Raw genomic sequence first — 21,110 nt, forward strand, 5'->3', positions numbered from 1 at the left:
TAATACTGAATAAATGTCTTCACATGTACACACCCATCCGCCTGGCCACACCCCCATCCGCTCCTCTACATAAGCGGGGATGTGGCCATACTAACAGCTCCTTCCCAAGTCTTTCACCACCGAAGGCGAAGACCACGGGGTCCTCAGTGAGTCAGCGCAGAGCACTCGCTATACTCATATAACTATGGTTATAGGATAACCGTATGTTATATATCGTATAGCTTACGCTCTGCACTCTTAGTGGAACCCAGGAGCTGAGCAGAGCGGAAGCTCGACAAATGTACCCGCTGAGGCCCCCCACAACCATCAGAACCGGGGAGGACCCGAGCCCCCGGACCACCCTAGTGGAGGACGGGAGGGAATCGGATCCAACTGTGCGAAGAGGGTTTAGCAACTCAAACGCACAGGGTGAGCAGATCGTGGGACTTACCTTCCCACAGAAGAACCCACGACTACACAGACGCACAACCCACATGCCACTAGGGAACGAACGGGAAGAAAAAAGAAACTGTTATAATCCCTAATATCACGGTGTCAAGGTCAAGAACCCAACCCTGTGGCAAGGCCGTAGCAGCGGAGCGCGAAGGAGGACCCAGCCCCAGGAAGGGTCAGGACCCCCCGGAAAAAGGGGGCCTGGTGAGGCCAACGACGCCGCAGCATCGAGACCCCACCAGGCGGTCACTAGTGACACCACCCCCCACATCGCCAGCGTATCGGACAGGGCCCATCCAAGAGCAGGCCCTTCCCCCCTACAGCACGCTGCCCTGAAGCACTCAAAGAGGCTACACCCCCACAGCGGGACCAGGCAGCGCACCGGGGAGACAACCCCAAAAGAGGTTGATCCCTCAATCCAGGCAACAGGTCAAAAGGACTCGACCTGTGCCTGGAGCACTGCGGACTAGACAGGCGCCCAAGGGGTCTGCTGAAAACAGCACCCCGGCGGAAGGGGCGTTCGGTATGCTGTGCACCATGTCGCAGCCTCCACAAAAAAAACGACCCTCTAGAGCAGTGGACACCAACCCGTCGATCTTTGAGACTTTCCCTGTAAATAAAAAATTTAAATAAAATAAAAAGATTATTTATAATTTTTTTTTTTTAGATCTTTCCCTGAGAGTCCACATTACAGTTCTACTTTTGTTTTGATGTGAAAAGTGATGCTGCACTTAGCACTGACTAGAAAGTACACATACAGTTCTACTTTTGTTTTGATGTGAAAATGATGCTGCACTTAGCACTGACTGCACTTAGCACTGACTGAGAAAGTAGAGCTGCCGCAGTATAAAAAAAGCATTTTTTCCCCCTACTCTTTATAGCATATAGCCTGCCTCTAGTCTAATGGCTACTGCATAGTACCTACTCGACTCGACCCGCTTTAGGTACCTGGTACTTCGTTCCTTTTCCACTGCAGGTACTACTCAGTTTGTCTTCGAGTGGGGACGCTTGTGTACACTGAAAGCTATGTGAGCATAGCTATGTCCGAGGGCTTGCAGCAAGCCAGAGTTTAACACAGTTTCAATCAATCAATCAATCAATAACAACATTAACCAGACTCTCGTTTTGTCTATTCTGCTAAAGCTAACGTCACCTCTCATTGTGTCTATTCTACCAAGCAACCCGGGTTTAACGTTACCTCTCGTGTCTATCTGCTGACGTTAGCAACAACAATAACAAGCTTAACACATCAGCGATATTTTTGTGACACCAAACTCTCCGCTCTGTGGTAAATTGGGTTGATGTCGGTTTTGTTTCATCAATAAATGAGGCAGAATACACAGTGAATGTTTTGATGTGAAAAGTGATGCTGCACTTAGCACTGACTGCACTTAGCACTGACTGAGAAAGTACACATTACAGTTCTACTTTATAAAATGCTAATTGTAAATATGTTTGTCAATGTTAATAATATGAGAAAGTCCACATTACAGTTCTACTTTTGTTTTGATGTGAAAAGTGATGCTGCATAAGATGACTGTACTTAGCACTGACTGAGAAAGTACATATTACAGTTCTACTTTGACGTTTTAATGTTGGACCAAAGCATTGCATGTAATTAGAATACAGGCAAATAAAAGTCATTTAGTTTAAAGTACAATCTTGGCTGTCTTTTTCTCTCAACGCTTCAATAGGTAGATCTTGCTTTCACCAAAAAAAAGAAGAAGTGATCTTGGGCTTAAAAAGGTTGGTGACCACTGCTAGAGGGGCCGAGGCAGAGAAGGCTGACACGATTGGCAGACGTCATGAACTCCAAAACACAACTGCGGGTATACACCGGCTATACAGCAGTACAAGTGTTTCAGTTCTCAAGAAGGGGTTAACCCAGGCCAACAGGTCGACGAGAACGAGTCCGGACCTGGGCCCGGCGGACCGGGACGTACACAGGTATGCCAGAGGGGTACAAGAACCACCTCGACAGCCCCCTCCCAGCCCCGCCAAGCAGGAGAAGAGAGGGGCGAAAAAAGAATGGAGAAGGACCAGTCTCCTTTAGCTCAGCGCAAGGTACAACACAATATGGACCAAGCAATAGTGAAGGATAATACGCAGTGACATAACCACAAACACCTCCATAACATCAACCCCTGCAACGCCCGGGCCAACCCGGCATTTTCCCCCCGAAAAAGCACAAGTCCTTCAGGGTACCAGAACAGCAGATCTGCGCCCCGGCGGACAACGGGTTAACTGACCGGGTCCGGCGCGACCAGAACCAGTCCTGTGTCCTAATCACGCCACCATCCCCAGTCCTAAGAGGGGGGTAGGTACGTGTGTCGATCCAAAACATCACAGAGGGTGCCACCAAGATGGTCAGAACATAAAAGCACCGCACCCGGTGGCCCACACCAAAAGCGTGAGACCCCTCCGCCAATGCTTTGATCTATTCCGTTATCTCCCCCCAGAGATTAACGAGAATTCACCGAGACTAACCCAGTACACTGGCGCTCGGAAGAGACAAACTCCATCCTAGTTGCCCCATAAAAACGCTGTTTCAATGATGAGCAACCAAGGCGTGCAAGCCCATGCGTGGTTCCACACAGAAGCACCCAGGACCAGCATTATGTACACGTCGAGACCCAAAACATATCAATGGTAATTCTAACAAGAACCCAGATAACGTTCCCTCCAAGCCGCCTGGGAGAGCGGCAGGAAGCTGGCCAAGACACAGATATGGGTCCCATATGACGCGTCCGAGGGAAAACACCGCTGTCAACCCTGCCCTGTATAAAAGAGAGGAGACAGGGAACTCCCAGAGAGACTTCCCACGTGAGAAATAATTGAAAAGATGTAACATTGAGCTACGTGACCAAAGCTCAAGACATATGCAACAGAGCGCAGAGCAGGAACTTCTTTTTAAGTTCTCACGCACCACATAACTCATCTTGACAATAACAGAGGTCCACAACATGGAGCCTGAAAAGAACTCACAGAAGTCTCACAACCAATAGAAACGCGCCCAGTGACGTACTCTATGGCGGGGGGAATTCCGTGACCCACCTGCCCAAATATGGCGTGGGACCAGGGAACTCCCCCCCCCCCCTCTCTCTACCCTGTGACGCGCTGACCCAACAGCGTGACAGGAAGCCCGAAGGACAGGAGGTCCAACCCCCTGACCAATCAGAAAAAAGGGGAGGGAGGGTTTATCAGTTCACCCCCTCATGACCCCTCACCCCTGATACGATGCAATGACAAAGCAGAGCCATGACACCAGTCATAGCGTGCTACATGAAGTGCATTTATACCTGTTTAAGGTAACAGCTTCACTTTCTGCACGCCAGCCACAGACGATAACCTCGCCTGTGCAAAAAACTGGTTTTATATATGGCTTCAGGCTCATGTGCGAACCTGCCACCTGAATTTTTACAGCTTTACCCTGAAGGAAGAAAAAACACAGACCAAGAGAGGGGCCAAGGGCCCTGGTACAAGAGCTTACACATCGCTGCTGGCGGGACAAAACCTCCTAACTCCATATTTTTTTTCATTTTTTTTTTATCACCTCAGTAGATCATCCTCCATGTGTGTGTGGTTTTACAAAGTCTACACAATGGGAAAGCATTAAACCAATCATCTGTCTAAACCTCGTAACTCTATTCGCCCTCAAATCTGTGTTCGTTTTTTTCATCTGCTGAAAAGTTGGGTTTTTGGAGTTATGAGGTTTTGTCCCGCCAGCAGCGACATGTAACTTCTGTAGGCCAACACCTAACCCAGTTGTGGATCTTAAACGTGAAAACGATACACACAACCCTCCATCACAACAAAAAAGGGCAAAAGTACACTCTCACTACTGTAAGAGGAACGCCGTTTTTCATGATGAGAGAAGACATAAGTCCTTGATTATGTACTGGTCACAGGCCTTGCTAAGTCCACATGACAGCGACCAAACAATTTTCAGAAAAAATTGCCTCTCTCTAAGCAAGAGCACAACCCCAGCAGAAGATGAGGAATTTACACCCTATCCCCAAAAACATAGTGAATCAACACACATTTTGTAAACAAAATCATATTTGAGGGGAGGGGAAGGGGGGGGGGGGGGGGGGGCAGGGGAAAACTGGGGAAACCCACCCCTCACCACCTTACCCCTGATACAACACCAAATGTGTAGAGTAAGCTTTACATCATGCACGCCAGCACAGCCGAAGACCTTGTTTGAACAGGCACAGCCCTGCTTATGTGTGAAAAAACTTGCCACTTGTTATTGTCATCATTACCCTCAAGTAAGAATAACAAGCTGAGAGAGGGATTGATTGATTGATTGAAAACTTTATTAACAGATTGCAGAATGGGTACAATACAGTACAGCTCAATACACACAATTGTTAAGGGGATGCAGACCAGAGAAAGACTTTCGTCTTGTTTACATCAGGGTCCCCCATTTTCAATTCATCAGGACATATATGACATACATGACATACAGATAGTCAGTACTGCTACATCTATACATTTATGACATACCAGATTTGCAAATACAGTACTGTTTGTGATACAGAAGGAGTCAGGAAAAGGGAGTATATACATTTGACATAGAAACTGTACATTGGAGGAGGTTGGGTGGGGGGGGGGTTGGGTACACTGGGATATTGACAACCATACTGGGTAATCTACATTGGAGGTGGTTGGGGGGGGGGGGGGGGGGGGCACACTGTATATACAAGCAAAACTGTACATTGAGGGGGGGGGGGGGGGGGAGACACTGTACAAACAAACAAAATTGTACATTGGACTATTGACAAAACCATACTAGGTAAATGACTGTACATTGGAGGGGGTTGGGTTAGGATATTTACAGGGGCCAGTGTTGAATTGCAGTCTCCCGTAGGTGTCCCTTGAGAGAGGTTTTGAAAGTGGGTAGTGATCCACATTCCTTTACAGCTTTGGGTAGGGCGTTCCACATTGATGTGGCATAATTGCGAAACGTGTTTAGTCCCTTATTTGAGCCGAATCTGGGTTTAACATGATTTGTGGAGCTCCCTCTGGTGTTGTGATCGTGGTATTCACTGACCTTTGGGAAGTATTTTGACATGTACATGGGTACCTTGGTCGTGTAGTGTATCTTGTAGACCAGGCCCATTGCAAGTTGCTGTACTCTGTCGTCTACTCTAAGCCATCCTAGGTTGTCAAAGTGGGCAGGGGTGAGGTGGGTTCTAGGAGTAAGGTCAAGCAGTAGTCTGACCAGTTTGTTTTGAGATGTTTGTAATTTTGTTTTTAGCGCCTTTGAGGTGCTTTGGTACCATGAGGTGCAAGCATAGTCGTAGTACCCCTGAATGAGTGCTCCTGCCAGAGTCTTCAGGGTATTCTTGTTTACCAGAGAGGAGATCCGGTACAAGAATCGAGTTCGTTGGTTGACTTTTTTTATTACATTGGATGCCATTTTGTCACAGGAGAGATTAGCCTCTAGGATGGAACCCAGGTAGGTAATTTCATCTTTCCTTGTGACAATATTGTCACCCACTGTAACTGAGAAGCCGTCGGTCTTGCTGAGTTTGTTATTTGAACCGAAGAGAATGGACTCTGTTTTGCCCATGTGTAATGATAGTTTGTTATCAGCGAGCCATATGCAGATTCTGCCTAGTTCCGAGCTGAGGGTTTTTTCAACCTGTAACTTGTTCTTGTCAGAGACCAGCAGGGCTGAGTCGTCCGCAAACAGGAACAAGTTGCAGTCACAAGCTGACGACATGTCATTTGCATAAATTAGGAACAGTAGCGGTCCTAGTATGCTTCCTTGTGGAACACCACAGCTCACTGTGAGGGGGGGGATAGGGTACCGTACCGTTTACCTCCACCATCTGTTCCCTCCCCTCAAGGTAGGATTGCATCCAGCTCACTGATAGACTATCAAAACCAATTGCTTTTAGCTTGTCAATCAGTATTAGACTGGATATGGATATGTTCCACTAAGAGCACAGAGCGTAAGCTATACGATATATAACCCTTTCACTGCCACACTACAGAAGGTTAACTATAGTAAAGGGTTAACCTTCTGTAGTGTGGCAGTGAAAGGTTTAAAAGACTTTCTGGGGTTGAGAAATCATACCCGGGTTTGTGAATAGGAACTCGCGCGCTGTATTGGATTTGTCCTAGTAGGTAGTCGGAATTTCCGACGTTCGAGTGACAGTCGAACGTAGCACAATCCAGGAAAGTGCTCCGTGACGTCACATCACTGACCCGACTGTGTGTAGTCTTTTACCAACCCACTTTCAGTTTAGTGGGTTGGTAAAAGACTACACGCGACCCGGCTACTCACAACACTACATATCATGTTGTGTGCACAGCAGTAGCACCGTTTCTAAAAAGACGTCAGACAGGCTGCTTGGTTTGGATAACGGTCGCCACGGTCCTTGGTTTTAGTGACCCCTCCTCTCCCTCTGTTGTGTTACGCAATGAAAGTGACTCTTGACAGAGTGACTGCGTGAGTTACTGGTGAGCTAAAAGAGGCTAGCTAGCTAGCTCGGCTAGCACAGTAACCGACTTGGGAGTCGAAGCGAGTTGTGTGTCGCTGCCTGTGAACACGAAGACCTCCTCACACAGACAGCTATAATAGTCCTCTCTTGCATCCTCGTTTAACGTTATTTATTACCGTATATTCTGTTTTTTTGTTTGTTTACAAGTTCTGTCGACGTTATATATATAGCGATGGCGTTGGTAACGGCGACGAGAAGACTGGTCCACGTAACTTTGCGAGACAGTTCTCTGAGGTCCTCCTTGGCCGTCGCTTCGGCCAGAAACACAGCGGCTCCACCAGCGACCTGCTCGTCTCCTGCTGGTCTCAGCACCGCGGCCTGGAGGGGCTTCAACACCATCACACAACCTCTGAGGTAAGTGGTGTGTCTTCAACACAACCTCTGAGGTAAGACAGCGGTGGGGGACCTATGATGGATTGAAAATGGGGGACCCTGATGTAAATTAGACGAAAGTCTTTCTCTGGTCTTTGATTGATTGATTGAAAAGTGTATTAACAGATTGCAGAATGGGTACAGTACAGTACAGCTCAATACATACAATTGTTAAGGGGATGCAGACCAGAGAAAGACTTTCGTCTTGTTTACATCAGGGTCCCCCATTTTCAATTCATCATAACATATATGACACACACGACATACAGATAGACAGTACTGCTACATCTATACATTTATGACATACCAGATTTGCAAATTCAGTACTGTTTGTGATACAAAAAGTGTCCAGAAAACAGTGTATATTTGACATAGAAACTGTACATTGGAGGAGGTTGGGTACTGGTGGGGTGTATGTATTGAGCCGTACTGTATTGTACCCTCTGCAACAGGTCCTGCATTATTATTCTGCAATCTGTATACAGTTTTCAATCAATCAATCAATTCAGCACAACCTCTGAGGTTAGACAGCGATGTGTCTTTAGCAGCAGCATCACACAACCTCTGAGGTTAGACAGCGATGTGTCTTTAGCAGCAGCACACAGCCTCTGAGGTTAGACAGCGATGTGTCTTCAACACAACCTCTGAGGTTAGACAGCGATGTGTCTTTAGCAGCAGCATCACACAACCTCTGAGGTTCGACAGCGATGTGGCTTCAACACCAGCACACAGCCTCTGAGGTTAGACAGCGGTGTGGCTTCAACACCATCGCACAGCCTCTGAGGTTAGACAGCGATGTGAGGGTGTGATGTAACCACAGCCAGTGTCGTTGGTACAGGGCTGAGTTTTGAGGTCACCTCGGTCATGTTTTTCATGTTTTCACTCAGGAGCTCAAAGTGCTTGAAAAGTACACATGTCCACTGGCAAACTACTGTGTGTGTGGGGCATGATTGATTGATTGAAAAGTTTATTAACAGATTGCAGAATGGGTACAGTACAGTACAGCTCAATACATACAATTGTTAAGGGGATGCAGACCAGAGAAAGACTTTCGTCTTGTTTACATCAGGGTCCCCCATTTTCAATTCATCATAACATACAGGTATGACATACATGACATACAGATAGACAGTACTGCTACATCTATACATTTATGACATATCAGATTTGCAAATACAGTACTGTTTGTGATACAAAAGTGTCCAGAAAAAGAGTGTATATACATTTGGCGTAGAAACTGTACATTGGAGGAGGTTGGTGGGGTTGGGTGGGTGGGTGAGGGCTGTACATTGGAGGTGGGGGGGGGGGGGGTTGGGTAGGGGACACACACACATTTTACACTGTACATTGGAATACTGACAAAGCCTTACTTGGTCATTTACTGTACAACTAGGTTAGGACATTTGTAGGGGCCAGTTTCGAATTGCAGTCTCACGTAGGTGTTTTTTGAGAGTGTTTTTGAAAGTGGGTAGTGATTCACATTCCTTTACAGCTTTAGGTAGGGCGTTCCACATTGATGTGGCATAATTGCGAAACGTGTTTAGTCCCTTGTTTGAGCCGAATCTGGGTTTTACATGATTTGTGGAGCTCCCTCTGGTGTTGTGATCGTGGTATTCACTGACCTTTGGGAAGTATTTTGACATGTACATGGGTACCTTGGTCGCGTAGTGTATCTTGTAGACCAGGCCCATTGCAAGTTGCTGTACTCTGTCGTCTACTCTAAGCCATCCTAGGTTGTCAAAGTGGGCAGGGGTGAGGTGGGTTCTAGGAGTCAGGTCAAGCAGTAGTCTGACTAGCTTGTTTTGAGATGTTTGTAATTTGTTTTTTAGTGCCTTTGAGGTGCTTTGGTACCATGAGGTGCAAGCATAGTCGTAGTACCCTTGAATGAGTGCTCCTGCTAGAGTCTTCAGGGTATTCTTGTTTACCAGAGAGGAGATCCGGTACAAGAATCGCGTTCGTTGGTTGACTTTTTTTATTACATTGGATGACATTTTGTCACAGGAAAGATTAGCCTCTAGGATGGAACCCAGGTAGGTAATTTCATCTTTCCTTGTGATAATATTGTCACCCACTGTAACCGAGAAGCCGTCTGTCTTGCTGAGTTTGTTATTTGAACCGAAGAGAATGGACTCTGTTTTGCCCATGTGTAATGATAGTTTGTTGTCGGCGAGCCATATGCAGATTTTGCCTAGTTCCGAGCTGAGGGCTTTTTCAACCTGTAACTTGTTCTTGTCAGAGACCAGCAGGGCTGAGTCGTCCGCAAACAGGAACAAGTTGCAGTCACAAGCTGACGACATGTCATTTGCATAAATTAGGAATAGTAGCCCTCTCTGCGCCGCCCCCTATCTCCCTGTCTCCGGCTGTCCCTGAGCAACGACCGGAGTGTTAAATGTCCCTTGACTAAGACGGGGAGGACGTGACCCTCTTTGCGCCGCCCCTGTGCCTCAAATAGATTCGCTATCAGCTCTATCTTTAATCTTTCAAAATGTTCAGTTGCTATCGCTATTAGCTCTATCTTTAATTTTTCAAAATGTACAGTTGCTATTGCATGCACTCATCTGTGTTCCACTACACACATGAGTGCATGCTTACCAACTGTCCGTCTGCAACACTACTATCACCAACATCTAAGAAGGGAGATCCCCCCTTGAATGGCCCTTCTAAGGTTTCTCTCCACACTGCCTGTGGAGCTTTTTTCCCTATTGTTAGGTTTTAGTGAGTTTTTCCTTACCTTCGCGTGGGGTATGTCTGGGAGTGCTTGCATTCTTTCATTTATTTGCATTCATCTAAAAATGTTTGCACCTTATGGTGTTCTTGTTCTGTTCTTGACTTATTGTTATGTTTTCTTCTTGACTTGTTTAAAGAAGATCTGTACGGCCCATGGGGACATTAACGTGTGTTGTCGGGCCCTATAAATAAATTTGATTTGATTTGATTTAGCGGTCCTAGTATGCTTCCTTGTGGAACACCACAGCTCACTGTGAGGGGGGGGGGGGGGGGGGTAGGGTACCGTTTACCTCCACCATCTGTTCTCTCCCCTCCAGGTAGGATTGTATCCAGCTCACTGATAAACTATCAAAACCAATTGCTTTTAGCTTGTCAATCAGAATGGTGTGATTTAGAGATGTTCCGATACCATTTTTTCCTTTCCGATCCGATTCCGATACCTAAGCTTTGGGTATCGGCCGATACCGATACTTATCCGATACCAGTGCATACATAAAAAAAAAAAAAGCGATATTATATAAATTTTTTATAAATATCATTTTTTTTTTTTTAACAAATACTGTTTTATATATACTGTTTTTTTTAGTCATAACTAGAAAGTAATGGTATTTATTCAACAACAGGTGATTGTATAGATTTGTATTAGTATCATTAATCAATGAGTATGGGGCTTCAGCACTGCAGATATACCCTACTCCAATGATCCACACGGACATTATACGTTGCTGCACTCGCTACCCACTGGCTCTGCAGATATACCCTACTCAGTCTGTCTACAAGGCTCCGTTCAGTAGCAGTCGGATCTGTTTTGATTTTTGCACAATAAATATTCAACATTCTCTTTTGAGACTCCGCCTCAGACTCTTATCATTTGGCACTAAAAGCTAAACATTGTCGCCGATATGGCTGTCCGCAACATGTCATTAATTGTGTACGCGACGTGCAATTGTGCAATGACGACGTTACCGTTAGCTAGCATGAGCTACCGGTATATGGGAAGACCATAGAAGACTGTAACGTTACTGGTGACATTGTGATTTAACTTGGAATACTCCTTTGCCAACTTGCTGTACTTTGCTTGCAGGTCTGCAGCCATTATTGCTGGATTATATGAATAGCCCCAACTTTAGCCAAGGTAATGTTAAAGCTAGCTTTCGGTTAGCCGTTCAATGCTAATAACACCAGCCACCAAGCGAACCCATGAGCTCGCCGTCAACACCGCTCTGTCGGGACGATGACATTTAAGAAAGTATCTGCTGTTAAAATGACAAATGGCATTGACACTTTAATCGATTAAGCACACGTTTGTTTTATAATACTTACTCAACAGACCACAGTGTTGTTGATAAATTACGTCATATGGTATCGGAGCGCAGCATTAGAGGGTACTCGCCGATACCGATACCAGCATTTTAGCCAGTATCGGCGGCTTTTCCGATACCAGTATCGGTATCGGAACAACTCTAGTGTGATTGACAGTGTCGAAGGCCTTTTGTAGGTCCAGCATGACCATGCCGCAGTATTTGCCCGCGTCCACCTCTTGTTTGATGTGGTCGTTCAAGTAGAGAAGGACAGACTCCCATGTATGTAGTAATATTCTTATAGCACAGTCAAAACGTTTACAGTAGCTTGTACTGTACAACTTAACACCTTGTTGTCTTCCTTTTTGCAATGTTCTAGCAAGTACTTATGTGTAAAATCTGCAAGTGAAGTACTGTCTTGTCTCCATTAGCCATGTTGTTCAGCCTGGTTGGGGCTAGCCATGGTCTAGCATGCTATGTTTGGGTTCAGCCTGGCTGGGGCTAGCCATGGTCTAGCATGGTATTGTGTCTCCATTAGCCATGTTCAGCCTGGTTGGGGCTAGCCATGGTATGGTTGGGTTTGTGTCTCCATTAGCTATGTTCAGCCTGGCTGGGGATATAGCCGTGGTCTAATATGGTTGGGTTTGTGTCTCCATTAGATATGTTCAGCCTGGTTGGGGCTAGCCATGGTCTGCCATGGTCTAGCATGCTATGTTTGGGTTTGTGTCTCCATTAGCTATGTTCAGCCTGGCTGGGGCTAGCCATGGTCTAGCATGGTATTGTGTCTCCATTAGCTATATTCAGCCTGGTTGGGGTTAGCCATTGTCTAGTATGGTATATAGTTGGGTTTGTGTCTCATTTCTGCATTTCTTGTAAACTCTGCTAGGTAGGCCTGCCATGATAAGCAATAAATTGATTAATTGCCGCGATAATTAAAATTAATGCAATGATTTTGACGGGCGCGATTAATTGCTATTTGCGCGTTTGTTTTAATGAGGCGGAACCAGTGCCCCTTGTCAGTCACTGTCCGTGTTGGGAGGCGGGCCGCTGGCTTTACTACAGAGCACAGCACAGGAGCTCCGTGGGGCAACGCCACATAGCTTAACTACATTTCTCAATAGTGTTGCTCCTTTTAACCAAGTAGCGTTATTTATAGTGTAACGTTAGCTATTTTTAGACCCAAGTAGTTACTCGCTACTGCCCGGAGAAACTGGACTGCTAAATAAAGATGAAAGATCAAGTGTTGATTCTCATTCAATGCTAACAACATTAGCTAAATAGCTAACAAACGAAATACAACGTATAGCATAGCTACAACACAGAATAACGTTAATACAATTACATGCATCATTGTTTACAATGAACGGGTGGGGCTAGTCAAAGGACTGGACACGGGGACAAGTTAAACATGAATTCATTTATTATAACGTAGTAGGTAGTTTCGAGTCGTGCTGCAGTGCCTACGCACCACAGCTATTCTATTATATACTGCTTTGACGCTTCCTCCTCATTGTTGATTGCCTGTAGTAGCTGCATCTAACGTTAGTAGCTAACGTTAAAACTAACCTAAAGTTAGTTGTTCACCAACAATCTCTATTTGTTTTATCATTAGCTCAAAAACACAGAACCGGATGAGACAAGTTGTCGGCTCATAGGTTCTGCTAGGATAATCACAACAATACTTCCGGTCCGGTCGGTGGGCTTCAAAATAAAAGTCTAAAACACCGGAAAAGACGGAGCTGTGGGCTTCAAAATAAAAGTTTTGGGAAATAAATTTCTCAAAAAAAAATTCTCTAACCGGTCGCTATAATATCGCTTATCGCGATATTTTCGGGGGCAATTAATCGCCCAGCAAAATGTGTTATCGTGGCAGCACTGGCAGGCCTACTGCTAGGCAACCTTTTAAAATTCAACGGTGGTACACAATGATACACTAGTCCCAGCTGGCTTTGGCCAGGTTGTGACAGGTGGCTGTCTCAGATTCTAATACTTTTGCCTTGTCTCCAGTCCACTGGTCAGTGTTTAGCCGTGCTGTGGCCTTGTATCCACTAACCAGGGTTTAGCCGTGCTGTGGCCTGTCTGACACACAGTGAGCGTCTCCATTGTCTTAAGAATTTTGCCAAACCTGGCTGGGACTGTTGTATCATCATGGTTTAGCTTGTGTGTTACAACAGTTCCCAGACACCTTTTGGACAGGTCTGGCCAGGTTGTGAAATGTGCCAGGTTTGGCCAGGTTCTAAAGACAATGGAGATGCTCACTGTGTGCCAGACAGGCCACAGCACGGCTAAACCCTGGCTAGTGGAGACAAGGCCACAGCACGGCTAAACCCTGGCTAGTGGAGACAAGGCCACAGCACGGCTAAACCCTGGCTACTGGAGACAAGGCCACAGCACGGCTAAACCCTGGTTAGTGGACACAAGGCCACAGCACGGCTAAACCCTGGCTACTGGAGACAAGGCCACAGCACGGCTAAACCCTGGCCAGTGGAGACAAGGCCACAGCACGGCTAAACCCTGGCCAGTGGAGACAAGGCCACAGCACGGCTAAACCCTGGCCAGTGGAGACAAGGCCACAGCACGGCTAAACCCTGGCCAGTGGAGACAAGGCCACAGCACGGCTAAACCCTGGCTAGTGGAGACAAGGCCACAGCACGGCTAAACCCTGGCTAGTGGAGACAAGGCCACAGCACGGCTAAACCCTGGCTAGTGGAGACTAGCTTAATGCTAACTGTAAAGTTCTGTAGAGCTATTAGAAACATTGTCAAACTATAGCAATAGTTTCTATTGTACTTCTCAAGCAAACCTAACTGGTCATAAAGAGAGTAAGGCCACTTACAATACAACTGCAACATGCTCATGCAGACTTGGCTATCATAAAAGTGTTACACTTTATTTAATTTCAAACCCTTATTTCAACTTGTGAGACACTGATGTTACCCTCATTTACAGTGACGACAAGTTTACAAAACACAGACACAGTTTATCAGCAAATTCATACAGGTGCAGCTCGATAAATTAGAATATCGTGGAAAAGTTATTTTATTTCAGTAATTCAATTCAAAAAGCGAAACTCTCGTAAATTATACATTCATTACACACAAAGTGAAATATTTCAAGCCTTTATTTGTTTTAATTTTGATGATTATGTCTTACAGCTCATGAAAGCCCAAAATTCTGTATCACCAATAAAAAATAAAAAAATAGATGTATTTTTCTTTTGTATATAGAAATGTCGGCCTTCTGAAAAGTATGTTCATGTATGTTCACTCAGTACTTGGTTGGGGCTCCTTTTGCATAAATGACTGCATCAATACAGCTAAATATATAGACTTTTCCACGATATTCTAATTTATTGAGCTGTACCTGTATATAGGCACAACAAATAATAAAAAACTATAAAAGTCGGTTAACACTCATGTTATCCATTCAATGTTTAACGTATCTATCTAAATAAATGGTTGACATAATTTATTTTGCATATTATTTCATGACTTTTCCTAATTTAATGAGGACAAATGGGTAAACATAAAATGAACATGTGTTTTCAATGTCCTGTACTGTACACACCTCCTTGGCATCAGTTTGGCCCCAGTTTGTTTTAACTGTATAAAACATATACACATGTTTGTTTTGATTGTTTAGGATGACATTGAGGTGGCTATTACATGATCCACAGTTATAATCTTGAAAAAAAAAGAAATTCCTCTGCTTTAAGTTTAGGGCATACCATACGGCCTAAACCACTCACAGTTCACATGGGGAGGGGAGACTACAGACGAGAACTCTGAGATTTCCTGTAAAATGGGGAAGGAGGGGGGGTGCATATTAGGGGTGGGAATCGCCAGAGACCTCATGATACGATACTATCGCGATACTTGCGTCACGATACGATAGTATCGCGATACTAAATCGCGATACGCTGAAAATATTGCAATATTTATTTTTTCTTATTTTGCTCAAATTTAATTTATTACCTTTTTTCAACTGCAAAGTAAAACTTTGTCAACATGTTTTATCTAATAAAATAAAGTTCAGTCTGTTCATCTCACTTCAATCATTTTTATTGCAGAACATGGTATTTTCTCAAGCAGACAGATGTAAACACTGTAATCTGTGTTGCATGTACCTGACAAACCGAACTGTTTGTATTACAGTCATATTCCTAGGGCTAAAAACACAATGAAATAAAATAATAATAATAAATAATATATCCTTCTTAGCAGACTTCTTAGCTTAACATCCCAGGGAACTAATGGGATAACTGGGGATGTTGTTTGCTCCTGACAAGAGTCTCAAAGTCTGGGGTGATGGTAGACAAAGCAACTCTGAGGTCATGCTCAATGTCCAATATGTTCCTCTGCTTTGTCTTCAGCTGCACCAGAAGAAGTTTTGTCACAGCTCTTTGATGATGAAATTGACGTAGAAGAGAATGTGTCTGAAACAGAGGGTAATGTTGAGGAGGGCACTGATTATGAGGCATCCTCCTCTGATGAGAATGAGACCCTTAGTGCAGATGCTCCTGTCATCTCTCAAACGCAAGCAGACACATTACTTTCCAAAAATGAAAAGTTATCATGGTCCCCCTCCCCACTTGAACAACAGGGTAGGGCAGGCCGTCATAAAATGGTTCGAGGCCCCACCAGATAAGGAGGAGAAGAAGTATTTATTTGTCATGCAGATTAACACATGCATGCGAGATGGGCTACACACAGGAACACACACATGCATGCATTGGGTCGTTGATTAAATGCCTCTCTGCACTTGACCCACCCCCCCCCCTTAAATTTTAGAAGCTGTTGATTGATTGAACATTTTATTAACAGATTGCAGAATGGGTACAATACACAGTACAGCTCAATACACATAATTGTAATTGTTAAGGGGATGCAGACCAGAGAAATACTTTTGTCTTGTTTACATCAGGGTCCCCCATGTAAAGGTGGGGGGGGGGGGGGGGGACTGTACATTGGAGGGGGTTGGGTTTGGACATTTACAGGGGCCAGTTCCGAATTGCAGGCTCCCGTAGGTGCTCTTTGAGAGCGGTTTTGAAGGTGGGTAGTGATTCACATTAATTTACAGCTGTGGGTAGGGCGTTCCACATTGATGTGGCATAATTGCGAAACGTGTTTAGTCCCTTGTTTGAGCCGAATCTGGGTTTAATATGATCTGTGGAGCTCAACAGGGGTGCCGCGGCACCCTAGGGTGCCGCAGAGAGCTGCCAGGGGTGCCTTGAGATTTTTTTTTGTTTTTTTTTTTTTTTTATTCTTTTTGGATTACAGAAAATTATCACCAACGTGCTAGATCTGTTGCAGCTGCACTGTTTTCCATGAAAATACCATATTTGGATAAGTTTGACCATTTATCAAAATCTGAAAATCATTATTTAATATAACACAGAAAAGGATCACCAAATTACTCTGGATTAAAAAAAAATACTTTACAGACAACATTGAGACAAAGCGTTCTGACACATCTCCATCCAAACTCTTGGAAGAACTCATTGAAATCTCATCTGATACCACCCGGAGAGCTAGTTTCAGAGTGTGGTGCTGAGTACCAAGTATCTCATGATGCAGCAGTTAAGGTGTTGATACCATTCAGCACCACATATCTGTGTGAAGCTGGCTTTTCATCCATGACAGCTCTGAAAACAAAATGTAGGGCCAAGTTGAGCCTTGAGGATGACATGCGTGTTGCCTTGTCAAAGATCTCCCCACGTATTGACCGTATTATTAGCCAGCAGCAGCTAGAAATGTCCACTGAGTGAACGAGTGCTTATTTTCTGTATTTATTTATATTTTTTGAGAAATGGTAACTTGGTGATCCTTTTCTGTATTTAAAAAAAAATACACATGATTTTCTGTTTTTGAGAAATGGTCAAACTTATCCAAATATGCTATTTTTATGGAGAACAGTGCAGCTGCAACAGATAGCACTTTAGTGATCCTTTTCTGTATTTAAAAAAAATACATGATTTTCAGTTTTTGAGAAATGGTCACACGTATCCAAATATGCTATTTTTATGGAAAAGTGTGCAGCTGCAACAGATAGCACTTTAGTGATAATTTTCTGTAATTTTATTTAAAGAAATATGCTATTTGATTTACTACTACAAGCAGTGTAATGTCAACAGTACTAAGCAATTTAGACCTGAAACACCTGTTAATAATGCATTATATAGCCTGCATAATACACACAAATGAGTTTCCCGGTTTCTTAAATAAACATTATTTTGAAAGCAAGCACTTTTGTCATCATTGTAGCAAAAAAGACAGGACCGGAAAAGTCTTTATCGTATGTAGGGGTGCCCTGGAATATTTTATTGAACACGGGTGCCTTGGCAGCAGAAAGGTTGAGAACCCCTCTAAGCCATCCTATGACATCTAGCTATTCAGCCCTGCGTTCGACAGCTCTGTAACAACTCATCTTGCGAGTCTGAGTCACGCTGTTTGTATGTGCAACGAAAACTCTGCTAGCAACGGGTCCAATGGTCTAACATGCTTTGCATCCTCGCCATTCCTGTATAGTATACCCACGTTGCGCTAAAAACCTTGACTAATGTTAGCTGCTAACTCTAACTAAGCTAACCTGCTAACACTAACTACTGTAAGCTATCCCTGGGAACGCTCAGAGGCATCCAATAGTGAGGGAAGGGGGGGCTGAGAGTCTCTCTCCTGAACCTATTTCATTCAAAAGGAAGATATGGACAGTAGATAGCTATAGTATAGCAGGGCTGTACAGTGCAGGGCTGTACAGTGCGACGAGGTTATCGCCCGTGCGAGTGGGAAATAATATTTGGGGGGAACCTTGCGAGTAGTGATTTCAACCATTCATTCGCATTTCACTCCTAAATTAATCCATACAAATTGGATAAAAAAAATAGTAAAACATTAGCCTACAACCAGGGCTGTACAGTGCGACATAATGTTGCGGTGCTATGAAAAAATCTGTTGGCGATAAATGAATTTACTGCGTAGCAGGCTTGGGCGGTATCCTTTTTTTCACACCGTCAAACCTTTATGGCATAATACCCCGGTGCACGGTATCTGACGGTATGACTTTCATTTTCATCAGCGGGGGGGGGGGGGGGGGGGGGGGGCGGGGCAACCCGTGTTACCAAGTAAACAAATCATCGTCAGCTCTCAGAATGGTAGTCCCGCACCAGTAGAAGCCTGCACCGTTTTAGCGTTAGCATCTAGCCATGGCAGACTATTTGATTCCTTAAGGGCTAGAAATTGCCTCCCGTTGCTTGGCTACTTCTATGTGCAGTGAAAACTACTCGAATGCTTTATAACCTAGTCATTGATTTAGTTCAGGGTAATATAAGATTAGCCGCAGAGCTAACGCTAGTTAACGTGAGCTAACGCTAGTTATTCAAGCTCAGTAGCTCACAGAGAGAGATAAACAGCTGACAGCGGATAGTACAGGACGGTACAAATACAATAAAAAGGCGGGTGGGGGCTGTTGTGTAAACCTTGTACTCTTTAGTTCACATATAATAAGAGACGGATTATTTGCTTGCTCCACCAGTTGCTCCACAACAACACACACCAACTCTCGTCACAACGCTTTACGGTATTTTCACAGCACTGTCGCAACATTACCGTAAAACGTGAACACCGTTGTGACCAGGGGGCGAAATTAACTTTTTGACTCACCGGCCAGTGGCGGGTAGATGGGAAGAATCTACCCGCCAAGCATATTTCTTACCTGCCAACTTTTTTTTGATTAAAAAAAAAGTATTTTATATAAAAAAATAGTTTTTTTAATAAAATATATATATTATATAATCATACTTGTAGTTGTATTATTTGCGAGACATCGCCACCTCGCTGTCTGCAAACAGCTCCACTGTCTGTGTGTATACTCAAGTGTAGGGGTGGACGGTATGGTCTAAAATTTATATCACGGTATAATTTGAAGCATAGACGGTAACGGTATATATCACGGTATCATCGTTTTTGATAATTTTTTTTTTTTATTTTATATAATTTTTTTTTTTTTATAAAATATATATATTATATAATTAGACTTGTACTTGTATTATCTGCGAGACATCGCCACCACGCAACAAGCTCCACTGTCTGTGTGTACTCTAGTAGCCTCCAGCTACGGCCAGGATTATCCAGAGCTGCACCTGGACCTATACTCGAGTAGTCTCGAGCAGAGCTACGGCCAGGATTCTCCGGCGCTGCACCTGGACCCTATTGGCATAACGTTACTTAACTGTGCTCATCAAGCCCTCAGCTCGAATACGCATCGAATCAGTGTTATAAGACATTGATATCAGGAGCTATCTGTAGCTACTGCTAGCCGGATATATAACGTTAATACAACGCCTCAGTGAATTATTTAGTTCAATGGGACATTTCGTTTTGAACGGTGAACTAACTTGTGTTAACGTGAGCTAACGGCTAACGGAGCTATCATACACGTCTACTCTACTAGACTTGATGGAGCGTTTGTTGATGTCAGGAGCTATCGGTAGCTGGCCGACTAGATACCGTTCGGTTAGACAATGCCTCATCATGTATTAAACTAAAGGTGAATAGTTGACTGGGTCATTTTGTAACGGTAGCTAAGCTAACGTTAGCTCAGGGAGACGTCCCGTCCCACTAGACTACTAGTAGACCCGTGTTTACATGCGTGCGGGAGGGGCTGGCACGCCCACTGCGCGAAGCCTCCTAAATAACTTTTTCCAGTTCGCACATATCTATTATCTATGACTAATTCTATCTATTTTTAGGGGCAAATGCGAGTGAAATAGTCGCGCAGTGGTTACATGACGTCATTGCTATTTTAGAGCTGCACTACCGGTTACACGGTATAGGCAAAATCCATACCGTAGAGCAAATTCATACCGTTTATACCGTATACCGTTTATACCGTCCACCCCTACTCAAGTGGCCTCCAGCTCCAGCAAGGATTCTCCGGTGCTGCAGCTGGGCCCTAAACTCTTACATTCAGCATGAAAGGATTCTCCTGCGCTGCACCTGGACCCTAGTCAGCAGCCCTCATGCGATGTAAGCCAGGGGCTCGAATACGCATGTTGTAGGACATTGATGTCAGGAGCTGGATGGCGTTGGGACAACGCCTCTGAACTATTTAGTTTACTGGGACATTTCGTAGTGACTAGTGAGCTAACGTGGGCTAACATAAGCTACCTAGCCAACAGAGGTATTATGCACTGGACACTTGCTGGAGCAGTTGTTGATGTCGGGAGCTATCAGTAGCTAGCCAGCTGGATAACGTTACACAATGCCTCATGTATTAAACTAAAAGTGAATAGTTGACTGGGTCATTTTGTAACGGTAGCTAACATTAGCTCACGGAGGTCCCTCTGACTAGACTAACGTCAGTCACGGTGACTGTCCGAGGCAATAGCCTCTGTTTACATGCAGCAGCATACAGAAACAGGTGCGGGAGGGGTAGGAGCAGCAATGCGCTGCGTGTCTGTGCTGAGACAGCGAGTGAGAACTCCGCTCAGAATTGGATCATGATTTTCGGTTTTCACATGACTATTTGATTGCCCGCCACACGGCGGTCAGACCTCTCAGTGGGAGGCGCCAAACGTAAAAACTGAGCGCCAATGGCGGGTGGCGGGCTCCAGTTTCGCCCCCTGGTTGTGACCCACTCGCTCCACTAGAGCGGTCTCGCCCTCTGCTAGCGCGTGTGTGCACTACACTCCGTGTGTGCACTACACTCAAAACTCCGTTTCACTGTTATAGAAACTGAAGCGCATCTGTGATTTTGACGGTGACGG

General features: G+C 44.7%; 1 protein-coding gene across 1 annotated transcript in view; it reads left to right on the top strand.

Moving 5' to 3' along the window:
* Window positions 1-6,793: 6,793 nt before the first annotated feature.
* Window positions 6,794-21,110, top strand: part of LOC311234253 (adrenodoxin-like) — a 37,586-nt gene continuing 23,269 nt past the window's right edge. Inside the window, exon 1 of the mRNA XM_084321390.1 lies at window positions 6,794-7,301. Within this exon, the coding sequence (XP_084177516.1) occupies window positions 7,120-7,301 (182 nt within the window). The 5' untranslated portion in view covers window positions 6,794-7,119. The remainder of the gene's footprint in view (window positions 7,302-21,110) is intronic.

The sequence above is a fragment of the Notolepis coatsorum genome (genome assembly GCF_963971535.1).
Source record: "Notolepis coatsorum genome assembly, chromosome: 1".
Classification (NCBI taxonomy): domain Eukaryota; kingdom Metazoa; phylum Chordata; class Actinopteri; order Aulopiformes; family Paralepididae; genus Notolepis; species Notolepis coatsorum.